Source organism: Erinaceus europaeus, chromosome 16 (genome assembly GCF_950295315.1).
Source record: "Erinaceus europaeus chromosome 16, mEriEur2.1, whole genome shotgun sequence".
Taxonomy (NCBI): Eukaryota; Metazoa; Chordata; class Mammalia; order Eulipotyphla; family Erinaceidae; genus Erinaceus; species Erinaceus europaeus.
In genome coordinates, this window is record NC_080177.1 from 69,833,121 (window position 1) to 69,845,683 (window position 12,563).

Here is a 12,563-nt window from a genome sequence, read left to right on the forward strand (position 1 = left end):
ATCTGCTTATTTGCTTATTCTGTGGACTCTCACCTGGCCCAGAATTCAAACTCTGTTCCGTCTATTCCATGACAGTATCCTCTAGCATCTAATGTGGGCCTTCTTCCAGAAAGATCTCTTGACTATGGCCAAACTGATGCCAGCATCTATCTTCACATATAAATGTTTGATTTTATCCCCTCAACTGACTCACTCTGGCCAGCCAGAGTTCATCTATCAGCCTAGGACACATGATAAGTGCCTGGTGCGGGAGGCACGGCACCTGTGTTCCACAAGAAGTCTGCCCCTTCGGGCTGTGGGGCCTAGCTGTCTCTCCAGACCAAATCTGGCGCTGAGTGAAGTGCTTGGTGCTTAGTCTGCTCTGCTGCCAATCACTTCAGACCTGGCCCCAGGCAGTGAACAGAGGCAGGATGGGTTGGTCCTTGGGGCTCCTAAAACTTTATCTTCTGAGTGGCCCACGAATCGAGGCAGGTGGTTGAAGGTGAGCAGGAAGAGGAGGGGAAGTGGAAGTCAGGGCACAGAGGGTCTGTGAGAGGCTGGCGGAAGGCAGACGTTCAGAGCTCATCTATACAAACATCAGATGTCTGGTTCCTTTATTTTCAACTTGGATTTCCTGATGACGGGACAAAAGCATTTGCTGTGCTCTTTGCAAGAGCCAGACCCTACAAGAGGGGTCGTGGTTGGTGAGCCTTTAGGGCTGTCCCACTGGCCCTTGAGGGTGAGAGGTCTGCAGCCAGTTGGCATTCTGGTGCTTAAGGGCACTTTGGGGTGAGGGTTTGGCAAGGGTGGAGTGTCCAGGCCCATGACCCTTTAATAAGAAGTTTACTTCTGAAACAACGGTGGTGGTGTGGGCAGACGGAGAGACCACAGCTGCTGGCTGAGTGCCCTTCCCTCTCCTTGCCTGAAGGACCCAGCCTACACAGCAGTTACACAGGGTTAACGGGAGGCCCAGCCAGGCCTCTCCGACAAGGGACCCAGGAGGTGGTGGAAACTGAGCTGCCTCTAAAGGGAGGCTTCCTGGGGGAGCCAGGGCCCCTCAGGCGAGCAGCGGCTCATCTTCAGCTTCTACTACCCAGACACCAGGCTCAGCCAGTGGCACCAGCAGCACATCATCCTCGTCCTCTGGGGGCAGGACTGTGGTGTGGGGTCCAGGAGGGTTTCTGGTTGGTCCTGGGGGCCGCAGGCTGGGGAGCAAGCGGCCTCGCAGAGCCTGCACCACTCCGGACAGCAGTGATGGCTCCAGGGGCACCGAGGGCACAGGCCCAGGGGCCTCCGGGACAGTGGCGGGGGTTGGTGACATGCCTGCAGATGGCAGGGAAGCCTTGACAGGCAGTGGGGGTGCCTGCTCCCCATCCTGCCCACCCACTGCCCCACCCTCCCTGGCTGCATCCGAGCTGCCCTCTGGGGCCTCAGGAGGAGTGGCAGAAGGTGTGGCCTGGGATCTGGCCTCAGGGGTGCGGGTTGGGGGGTTTGTCCGGGGAAGCAGGCCCCAGCGGCGGAGGCGACGCACCAGACGACGCACTGAGCGGCCTCGCTGGCGGCGGCGGGCACCCGAGGGCGTCCCTGGGGTCATGTCCTGGCGCAAGATCTGCAGCAGAGAACGTAGGTTGCCCAGCACCGAGTTCTGCAAGGCGAGGAGGGTAGAGTCAGCGAGTGCGTGTGTTAGGTGCCAGACCTATGAAAGGAGGGTGCAGTGACTGGGCCGGAGGTGCTGGGTTGGGGAGGGTGACTTACGTCATTCGGGTTCTCCGTAGGGAAGTCCTCCACAGGTGGGATGGCACCCTGGGCAATGAGCTGCCCGTAGGAGGGTGGTGCCTGCTGCTGCACAATCTCGGCCTCCATCCGGGAGAGGGGGGCGAAGATGCTAGAAGGAAGGAGGGTTGTCTGGTCACAGTCAGCTCTGGACAGGCCTCGTCCCTCCACACCCAGGCCAGGACAACAGAGCACTGCTGCGACCTCCTCAGAAGTCTGGCCAAGGGCCCGGGAGGTGGTGCATGGATAAGGCGTTGGATTCCTTCACCAGAGCACTGCACAGCTTTGGCTTATGGTGGTGTGAGGGATGGAACCTGTGAAAAGTCTTTTTGTGTAACCACTATACTCTCTCTCCCACAAAGCACTGGCTTCTCAAGGTCCTGCATTCAACCCTTGGCATCCCGTGTGCCAGGATGATGCTCTGATTCTCTCTCCCCACTCTCTCAGTAACAAAAAAATTTTTTTAGAAGTCAAGTGAAGCCCTCTTCTTCTGTAGGTGGCTTTCAGAAAAATCTAGACTTATCAGGAAATGTGGAAATATACCCTTGAAACAAAAATCCTGTAAATCAGTATTTCCTCAAAAAAAGAAAATTTCCTCAACAAATTGAAATTGGGGGCAAAATCTAGACCTGGGCAGGGGAGAAAGCACAATGGTTATGTAAATGGTTTCCATTGCCTGCGACTCCAAGGCCCCAGGTTCAATCTTCAGCACCACCAGAGCCCTGAGCTAAGCAGTGCTTGGTAATAATGAATGAACTGGGGCCGGGTGGTGGTGCACCTGGTTGAGTGCATGTTACAATGCATAGCAAGCTGGGTTCGAAGCCCTCATCCCCACCTGCAGGGGAAAAGCTTTGCAAGTGGTGAAGCAGTGCTACAGGGGTCTCTCTTGTCTATCTCCCCCTTCCCTTTTGATTTGTCTCTATCCAATAAGTAAATAAAGATAATAAAAAAATAAATGTAAATAAATGAATGAATCTAGATCTGGGCTGGGAAGATAACATAACGGTTAACACAAGAGACTTTCATGCCTGTTGCTTCGAGGTCCCAGGTTCAATCTCCAGCACCACCATAAACCAGAGCTGAGCTGTGCTTTGGTCTCTCTCTTTCTCAAAAAAAAAAAAAGTCTAGAGCCATCCTTCCTTCCTGCAGAGGAGTGCCCATGCCCAAGCTGGCTGCCAGCATCTGTGCCAGCCCATCCCATCAACCTGCTGGCCTCAGCCTTGGCCCTCACCTGTACTCCTGGGTGCGGATGGCGTAGAGCTTGCAGGTGCAGCCCAAGGCAATGACCAGCAGCAAGCCGCACACCAGGCTGCCGATGACGGCAGCCGTGATGACCTTGCGGGGCAGGGCATAGGAGCAGTCCCACTCGTCACTGCCGTCGGCACAGTCGGGCTGCCCGTCGCACACCCACGTCTCGTACACGCACTTCTCGTCCCGACAGCGGAAGTTGCCGGGCTGGCAGTGGCGGCAGCGGCGCTCGTCGGCCCCATCGGCGCAGAAGGTCTGGTAGTTGCAGCGGTCGGCAGGTAGGTAGCAGGCTGTGGCGCTGGGGGTGCCGACGGGCCCGCAGGGGAAGTGCCCGGCTGGGCAGCTGGGGCAGTTCTCCTCATCCGTGCCGTCAGCGCAGTCCCAGGAGCCGTCGCAGCGCTGAGCCTCGCTGTAGCAGCGCTCACCCAGCCCCTCGCCCGCCCCCAGGCCGGAGCCCAAGCCGCAGGGCCGGTCCCAGGGCAAGCAGTAGCCCCGCACGTGGTAGGTGGCATTGAAGCCCCGGCCGCTGCTCCAAGCAACCGTGTGGTAGGCAACGGTGGCCTGGCCGGACAGTGTCTCCACCGTGACAGCCTTGCCATTGCTGAAGTGGGTGAGGGAGCGCAGCAGCCGGGACGATTCAGGAGGCCCGGGGCCATCATACACGTGGACTGAGTCCTCATAGCCCAGGTCCAGGGTCGTGAAGCGCACAGCCAAGCGCCGGCCATCGTGGGGGTCTAGCAGCCAGACGCAGGACTGTGGGTGGCGGGCTGAGGACAGGTGTGTGTATCCAGGTGAGGAGAAGACCCCGTAGAAGTCTTCCAGGGTGTGATTGCAGGGCGGCTGGGGGCCAGGCGATGGGGTCAGGTCGGGGAAGGGGTCTGAGCTGCAGCCGACCTCATCAGAGCCATCTCCGCAGGCGTCCACACCGTCGCAGCGCTGGGCGGCGGGCACGCAGCGGTGGTTCAGGCACTGGAACTCTTCCTGCAGGCACATGAGCCAGTCTGCGGGGCAGCGTGGAGAGACGTCATGAGGCACCAGGGCCTGTGGGACCTCCCACCTCCCTCAGCCTGTTCTGAAGAGCCCCAAGACACACACACCCCCCCCCCCCCCGCCGCCCTCCCTGTCAGCCCACCTTGGCTGTAGGAGAGCAGGAAGCCCTGGCCCATGGGAGCCCTGCCCCCTATGTAGCTGTAGCTGATGGTGACATTGCTTCCTGGCAGCTGCAGAGGACTGGCGGGCGCCTCGCACAAGGAGATGAGTGGTTGCACAGAAGAGCGCAGGACTAAACGCTCTGAGCCGCAGGCCAAGTGCAGTTTTTGGAACCTGCAGGGGAGAGGAGGGCAAGAAGGTGGGGGAGACAGCATGATGATTTCAAAAGAACAACTTTCATGCCTGAAGCTCCAAAGTCCCTGGTTCAACCCCCCACACCACCACAAACCAGAGCTCTGATCTCTCTCTCTCTCTCAAAAATAGCTAGAAAATAGTGAAGAAAGAGATACATGGATGTTCTTTTCTATTTTTTTAAATTTTTATTTATAAAACGGAAACACTGACAAGACTATAGGATAAGAGGGGTACAGTTCCACATAATTCCCACCACCATAACTCCATATCCCATCCCCTCCTCTGATTGCTTTCCTGTTTTTTCTTTTTTTTTGCCTCCAGGCTTATTGCTGGGGTTTGGTGTCTGCACCATGAATCCACTGCTCCTGGAGGCTATATTTTCCCCTTTTGTTGCCCTTGTTGTTGTATTGTTGTTGTAGATATTATTGTTGTTACTGATGTCGTTGTTGGATAGGACAGAAAGAAATGGAGAGAGGAGGGGGAGACAAAGGGAATGAAGAAGAGAGACACCTGCAGACCTGCTTCACTGCCTGTGAAGCGACTTCCCTGCAGGTGGGGAGTCAGGGGCTCAAACAGGGATCCTTACACTGGTCCTTGCGCTTTGTGCCATGTGCGCTTAATCTGCTATGCTACCGCCCGACCCCCAGCTTTCCTATTCTTTATCCCCCTGAAGTATGGGCCCAGGGTCAATATGGAGTGCAGAAAGTGGAAGGTCTGGCTTCTGTAATTGCTTCCCCGCTGAACATGGGCATTGGCAGGTCAATCTATACTCCCAGCCTGTCTCTCTCTGGGACAGTGTTCTTGACTAAAGCTGGTTATTTCCTTCCTGAGTACTACCAGGCCTCTCCTACCATGAGAAGAACAAGTACCTGCTTATCCGCTATGCAGACTGTCACATCAACTCAGTTAACCAAATCCCTTTATGGACAAGGGCACCATGAGGCCATGATATGCAGTACAGAGCTTCCTGGAAAAACCACTTGGGTTCAGAGACCGAGTTAAGAATTTTACGAGAACTCGCAGAAGGCTAGAAATGGACCTACCCTATGGTCCTGCAATTCCTCTCCTGGGGATATATCCTAAGGAACCCAACACATCCATCCAAAAAGATCTGTGTACACATATGTTCTTGGCAGCACAATTTGTAATAGCCAAAACCTGGAAGCAACCCAGGTGTCCAACAACAGATGAGTAGCTGAGCAAGTTGTGGTATATATACACAATGGAATACTACTCAGCTGTAAAAAATGGTGACTTCACCGTTTTCCGCCGATCTTGGATGGACCTTGAAAAAATCATGTTGAGTGAAATAAGTCAGAAACAGAAGGATGAATATGGGATGATCTCACTCTCAGCCCGAAGTTGAAAAACAAGATTAGAAAAGAAAACACAAGTAGAACCTGAAATGGAATTGGAGTATTACACCAAAGTAAAAGACTCTGGGGTGGGTAGGTGGGGAGAATACAGGTCCATGAAAGATGATGAATGACATAGTGGGAGTTGTATTGTTAAATGGGAATCTGGGGAATGTTATGCATGTACAAACTATTGTATTTACTGTTGAATGTAAAACATTAATTCCCCAATAAAGAAATAAATTATTAAAATATATATAAAGATAATTAGGGCATGTTCTAGGGGTGGAGGGGTGGGATGTGTGTGTCACAGTACTGTTAGGAATGGAGAGGGAGTAGTGGGGAAAGTCACTCTAGGGATTGATATACCCACAGCCTTGGCTACTCTTGGCTAGAGGCTCAGCTCACTCAAGAGACAGGGAAGTTGATGGTAGGCATAGACTAGAAGCTGTTTATCCCTCTCCTCGGTGAGGGAACAAGTCAAACTGCAGTACAAAAATTACTCACTCGGCAGAATTTGTGTTTGGGCAGCTGTTAACTTGAGGTAGCACTTGGGTCAGGCTTCAAAAACCAACCTGTAAACAGTTCACTAATGTGCAAAGGGGTGGAAAAGAGCTAATCAGCAGTGTCTTTGCAAAAAAAAAAAAAAAAAATTTTACTAGCCATCCAGTGGCACACCATAGCACACACATATCACCATGCATAAGGTCCAGGGTTCAAGTCCCTGTCCCCCACCTGCAGAATGGGGAAGCTTCACAAGTGGTAAAACAGTGCTATAGGTATCTCTCCCTCTCTACACCTTCCCTCTTAATTTCTGTTTCTACTGAAAGATTAAAAAAAAAAAAAAAGGATCAAGGGGGGCCAGGGAGCAGCGCACCTGGTTGAGCGCACGTTACAGTGCACAAGGACCCAGGTTTGAGCCCCTAGTCCCTACCTGTAGGGGGAAAGCACTGCGAGTGATGAAGCAGTGCTGCAGGTGTTTCGTTTCCTCTCTATCACCCCTTCCCTCTTAATTTCTAGTTCCTGGTTCAAGCCACCGGCTCCCCCCCTGCAGGGGAGTTGTTTCACAGGCAGTGAAGCAGGTCTGCAGGGGTCTTCATTTCTAGTTGTCTCTATCTAATAGATAAATAAAATCAAAATGAAATTTATCAAAATAAAAAATAAAGAAATAAAGACTCGAAAGAATAAAGGAGAAGAAAAAGGGGAGGAAGCACTCTGCCCGAGTAGCACCTTAACAGTGGCTGGCAGCCACTGAAACCCACTATCTCCTTGATCCCTACTTGCCCTCACACCCCCTGACTTTTCTGGTCTTCTTGCTCCCTCTCCTTTCATCTATCCCTTTCTGGGTAAATTAATGGGAAGTGCACTGTGTGATATAGTCAGGGGTGTAACACATGCCCCAATTCCATGACCTAAGGTCAAGAAGGGCCAGGAAGTGCCTGGGAGTTGGCGCAGTGCATAAAGTGTTCGGTCCTCAAGCAGGAGGTACTGAGTTCCATCCTTGTCAGTGCACGTGCCAGACTGATGCTCAAGTTCACTCTCCTTTTTTAAAAACTCTTAATATTTATTTTCTCTTTTGTTGACCTTGTTGGTTTTTATTGTTGCTGTAGTTATTATTGTTGTTGTTATTGATGTCGTTGTTAGATAGGACAGAGAGAAATGGAGAGAGGAGGGGAAGACAGAGAGCGGGAGAGAAAGACAGACACCTGCAGACCTGCTTCACTGCCTGTGAAGCGACTCCCCTGCAGGTGGGGAGCTAGGGGCTTGAACCAGGATCCTTACACCGGTCCTTGCGCTTTGTGCCACCTGTGCTTACCCACTGCGCTACTGCCCAAGCCCCCCTTTTTATATATAAATTAATGAATAAATCTGGGCAGGGGTAGATAGCATAATGGTTATGCAAAGGGACTCTCGTGCCTGAGCCTCTGCAGACTCAGGTTCAATCTCCTGTACCACTATAAGCCAGAGCTGAGCAGTCCTCTGGGGGTGCGTTGGGGGGGGGGGAATCTTTCCCCATTTCCTTTAATTTAAAAAAACTTTTTTTATGTTTATTTACTTATTCCATTTTGTTGCCCTTGTTTTTTATTGTTGTAGTTATATGTTGTTATTGATGTTGTTGTTATTGGATAGGACAGAGAGAAATGGAGAGAGGAGGGGAAGACAGAGAGGGGGAGAGAAAGATAAGACACCTGCAGACCTGCTTCACTGCCTGTGAAACAACTCCCCTGCAGGTGGGGAGCTGGGGGCTTGAACCAGGATCCTTATGCTGGTCCTTGCGCTTTGCACCACGTGCACTTAACCTGCTGTGCTACACAATAACTACAACAACAACAACAAACAAACAAACAAGGGCAACAAAAGGGAAAATAAATAAATAAATATTAAAAAATTAAAAAAAAGATTTGTGGAGGCTGAAAAATTTAAGATTAAGGAACAACAGCCTAGGAAAGACAGCATAATGGTTATGCAAAAAGACTCTCATGCTAGGGATCCCAGTTCGAGCCCCAGGCTCCTCCCTACCTGCAAGGGAGTCGCTTCACAAGCAGTGAAGCAGGTCTACAGGTGTCTATTGTTCCCTCCCCCTCTATCTTCCCCTCCGCCGTTTCTCTCTGTCCTATTCAACAGTGGCAACATCAATAATAATAACTAAAATAAAAAACAAGGGCAACAAAAGGGAATAAATATTAAAAAAAAAAAGACTCATGCTTTGGAGGTTCCAGGTTCAATCCTCAAGAGAACTGCTCAGCTCTCGCTCTCTCTCTCATTAAAATAAAACAACTAAAGATCTGGGGAGACTGAGAAGTGTTCAAGACTGATTAAGGAACAGTTCTGGATCTCAGGCAAGGATGTGCAATGAACTGAAGGCTCCCTCACAGCTGTCATACTGGAGCCAAAGGGCTGTTTCTAGAGTGACCTTTGTCCTTCAGGGAGAGCCAGGACCCAAGTTAGATGCCTGCGTCTGCCTGCCCAGATCAACTTCCACTGTCTGTCCCCTGCTCACAGGGACAGAACTGCCCTGCAGAGCACTGATCCCAAAGACTTTCTTCCCCATAGTAGGAAGGAGAGAGGTGGGAGAAGAATATGCTGCTGCTTTTCTCCTGTTTTTTATTTTTAACAGGACAGAGATAAATTGAGAGGGAGGTGAGAAAGACAGGGAAAGAGAAAGACACCTGCAGACCTGCTTCACGATCTTCCTTGCAGGTGGGGAATGGGGGCTTGAATCCGGGTCCTTGCATATGGACCCATGTGCTTAATCATATGTGCTACCGCCCAGTCCTGGAATGTGCTTTCTTACCTGACAGTGACTGTCTGCTCCTTGCTCCCTGGAATGAGCCAGGTGCAGTTGGCAGGGGAGCTGCGGCTGTCCCGGCTCAGGGGCCTCTGTAAGGTGCCCTGCACTTCCAAGAGCACTGCTGGGGGGTTTGTACAGGCTGCAGAGAAAGTCGGGCGTACTGGTCAAGAGCATTTTTTGCGCCCTCCCTTCCTCAGGCCTGAGGCTTCCAGAGGCCTGGCTTCTTCAAGAGCCAGTGGAAACTTTTCACTTGCCAACCACAACACACCTGGAGCCTCCAGCTGCCTGTTTCCTTCCTAGCTTCACCACAATTTGAGGACTGCTTTGTGCCAGCCAAAGGGCCAGGAGCGAGAAATACAGTCTCTAACCTCTGGGAGAATGCATTCCCGCTAGGAAGGTCTGGCACTGGCATTTGGAAAAAACAGATTAAGTGTGTGGCCGGCCAGTGAGGTGGCATGGTGCTCCGTTGGAGGGGCTGGAGATCATGAGGTCCTGAGTGATTCCCAGCCTAGAATGCCCCAGAGTGATGTTCTAGTTCTCTGTCTCATTTGGGCTGGGGAGACAGCATAATATTTATGCAAACAACTTTGATGCCCAAGGCTCTGACCCCTCAGGTTCAATCCCTGGCAGCACCAGAAATCAGAGCTGAGCGGTGCTCTGTTTGTAAAAACAAACCAACAACCAACCTCTTTCTCTCATTAATAATAACATCTTTTTTAAAAAAAGAAGAAAAACATCTGCTAGGTTCCTGGGGGCCTGGCGGCGGCGCACACATTACAGCGCACAAGGACCCAGGTTCAAGCCCCTGGTCCCCACCTGCAGCTGGAAAGCTTCACGAGCGGTGAAGCAGGGCTGCAGGGGTCTCTCCTGTGTCCTCCCTATGTTCCCCATGCCTCTCAATTTCTCTGTCACTATCTAATAACTAAATGAACCATACTAAAAACAACTACCAGGTTACGGTCCACACGGGGGTGCATTCCCATCTGTACAACAAACGAAGGGCGGGAGATGTCCACGCTAAGCCTACAGTGGGTGCCGGCGGGAGTCAGCGCGCTCAGGGGCGCCCCTCACTCACCAGCGCTTGAGAAAGTGATCCGTTCCGGGTGGGCCAGAGCGCCTCCTAGGGGAAGAGCGAGGAAGGGCAGGAGTCAGCCCCAGGCGAGTTCCGCACTGGGACAACTCGAGACGGAGCAAAGGGCTTGGGCGGGGGGCTTGGGAGCGGTTTCTGGGAGGGGCAGCGGGTGAGCAGGGCGAGGCCGAGGGGGCGAGCACCGAGGGGGCCCTAGCAGCACCGCCTGCGGGCTGGACGCGGCCATCGCGGGCGGCCGGGGCGCCGCGGCACTTCCGGGTTGGCTTCGGGGCGCGGGGCAGACGGCCCCGGAGGAAGGGGCAGCACGGCGGCCGCGGGTTCTCACCCAGAAGGAGGACGAGGAGGAGGGCCGGCTGCATCCTCAGTCGGCCGGGGGTGCGGCCAGAGTCCCGGGGCTGTGGCGGTCTAGCGGGCGGGCAGGTGGCGCCGCGTCGGGCCGCCTCCCCGGAGGGGCTCCATGGCCGGGGCTGCGCGCCCCGCGCTCGGGAGGCCAGGGCTGGGGGCGGGGAGGCGGCCCGGAGCAGGGGCGGCGCCTCTGGTCAACTTCCAAGTTGTTTTCCCCGCAGCCCCCCGGAGCCCGCCCCGGCCCGAGGCCCAGCGCCGGGAAGCCCGAGCTTCGAGCCCGGCCGCAGGCCGCGCGCGTCCCGTCCGTCTAGGCCCGTCTGCCACCTGCCGGGGCTGGAGGCCACTTCCTCTTCGGGCCAAACTTTGCCGACTGTCAGACCCACGGCCCAAATTGTGCAGCGCGTCCTGCCGGCCCAGCGCGGCGGCGGCGGGAGGGGTCCGGCGGCTCGGCGACTCCCGGCCCGGCGCGGGCGGTACCCCCAGCAGCCCCGGGTTGGCGGAGCCGGGTCAGTGGGCGGGGCGAGCGCGCTGCCCCCGCCCCTGCCAGTCACGCGCGGGCCCCGCCCACTTGCTGGTCCGAACCCATTTCCCGTACTGCTGCGAATAGTCAGACCCGCGCCAGGGAAGGCGCTCGGCTTCTCCTTTGAGAAGCTTTAAGTCCTTTCGGTGTCACACGCTTGGCACAGGGCACGTTTGTCAAAGGACTGCTGTCGCGTCTATCTTCTGGAACCATAAGCTCTTTGTGTTGGAGAGCCGATAGCACTTTTTTCCTGTGAGCTTCTATTAGGGCGATTACGACACAGAGTTGTGACTATTTTGTTTACTCGACATTCCCACCCCCGCCCCGCCCCTTGTCTGGAAACTGAAACTTCCTGTAGGTTGGGGCCTAGAGACTGTTTACCTTTGCACGCACAGGTTTTCTTTCCTGCTGAGACTCAGCACGAACTGCACCCCAGGGCAAATAAACCTTTAAATATGCCTTACTTTGGCTGGCTACTGTGACCTTGGGAAAAGCACTTAGCCTGTCTGTGCTTCCCAGTTATAAAATGGGGTTAGTAGTCTTGCACTTCCCTCTTGAAGTTGTTGTCCTCCTTTGAGGAGAGAATGCAAATTAGCATGTAGGAAGTGCCCCGTACCTAGCAACAATTATGATTAGTCACAGATGTTTTTAATTAACGTAGGTTTTGGATTGCTGATTTCTTGTGGTACTGGTAGATACTATTCAATTATGTGTGTGTGTGTGTGTGTTTGGTATTTGCTTTTATATTCCTCTACAGATAAGGGAACTTAGGTACAGCCAAGTTAAGCCTTTTGCCCCAGATTCAGGATATAATAAATGGTGAAACAAAGGTTTCTGCTGATGGTTTCTGCTGGACAGAGCACATATTAAAAAACTTTTTTTTTTAAAGAGAAAACCAGAGCATCACTCTGGCACATGTGATGCCAGGGACTGAACTCTAGGACCTCATGCTTAAAGTCCAACATCCCATCCACTGCACCACCTCCCAGGTAGAGCTAATAGAAGCATATTTCTTTTTCTTTTTCTTCCTTTCTTTCTTTCTCTCTTCCTTTTTTTTTTTTTTTTTTTTTGTTTCCAGGGTTATCACTGGGGCTCGGTGCCTACACTATAAATCCACTGCTCCTGGTAGCTATTTTTCCCTTTTGTTGCCCTTGTTGTTTATCGTTGTTGTTGTTGTTATTAGCGCTTAACCCACTGTGCTACCGCCTGGCCTCCTTAAAAAGCATATTTCTTTTTAAAGGTGTATTTAGTTATTAATGAGAGGGAGGGAGGGAAGGAGGGAGAGAGACAGAGAAAGAGGATAGCAGAGCATCATTCTAGCACAGGCAATGTCAAGGATCAAATTCAGGGAACACATGCTTGGGAGTGATATGTCTTATCCACTGCACCAACTCTCAACCACTAAAAGACCTTTTAAGGAGCAGTGATATAGCTCACTGGGTAGGGTGAATACCTTGCCATGCATGTGACCAAGTTGCCTTGGCACCAGGGGAAGCTCTGGTACTATAGTGCCTCTCCCTCTCTCTGTCCCTTTAGTTGAATGAAAAAAGAAGTGGCATAGATAGTATTGTGGTTATACAAAGAGACTCTCATGCCTGAGGCTTTGAAGTCGCATGT

At 52.8% G+C, this 12,563-nt stretch overlaps 1 protein-coding gene across 1 annotated transcript; it reads right to left on the reverse strand.

The window, feature by feature from the left end:
* Positions 1-576: 576 nt before the first annotated feature.
* LRP10 (LDL receptor related protein 10) lies at positions 577-10,556 on the reverse strand. The gene is made up of 7 exons (XM_007536766.3): positions 10,407-10,556; positions 10,067-10,111; positions 8,995-9,130; positions 4,133-4,323; positions 2,984-4,001; positions 1,735-1,864; positions 577-1,624 (listed from the first exon to the last, which is right to left on the reverse strand). The coding sequence occupies exons 1-7, from the start codon at positions 10,438-10,440 to the stop codon at positions 1,037-1,039; spliced, it is 2,142 nt and encodes a 713-aa protein (XP_007536828.1). The 5' UTR covers positions 10,441-10,556; the 3' UTR covers positions 577-1,036.
* Between the last annotated feature and the right edge of the window lie 2,007 nt (positions 10,557-12,563).

Bases quoted from the DNA above. Each gene is read 5' to 3' on its own strand.
- LRP10 (XM_007536766.3), bottom strand. From the start codon at position 10,440: ATGCAGCCGGCCCTCCTCCTCGTCCTCCTTCTGG. The intron at 4,002-4,132 runs GTGGGCTGACAG...GCTGCCCCGCAG, and splicing joins CCTGCTCTCCTACAGCCAAG to ACTGGCTCATGTGCCTGCAG. The intron at 1,625-1,734 runs GTAAGTCACCCT...CTCGCCTTGCAG, and splicing joins CTACGGAGAACCCGAATGAC to AACTCGGTGCTGGGCAACCT.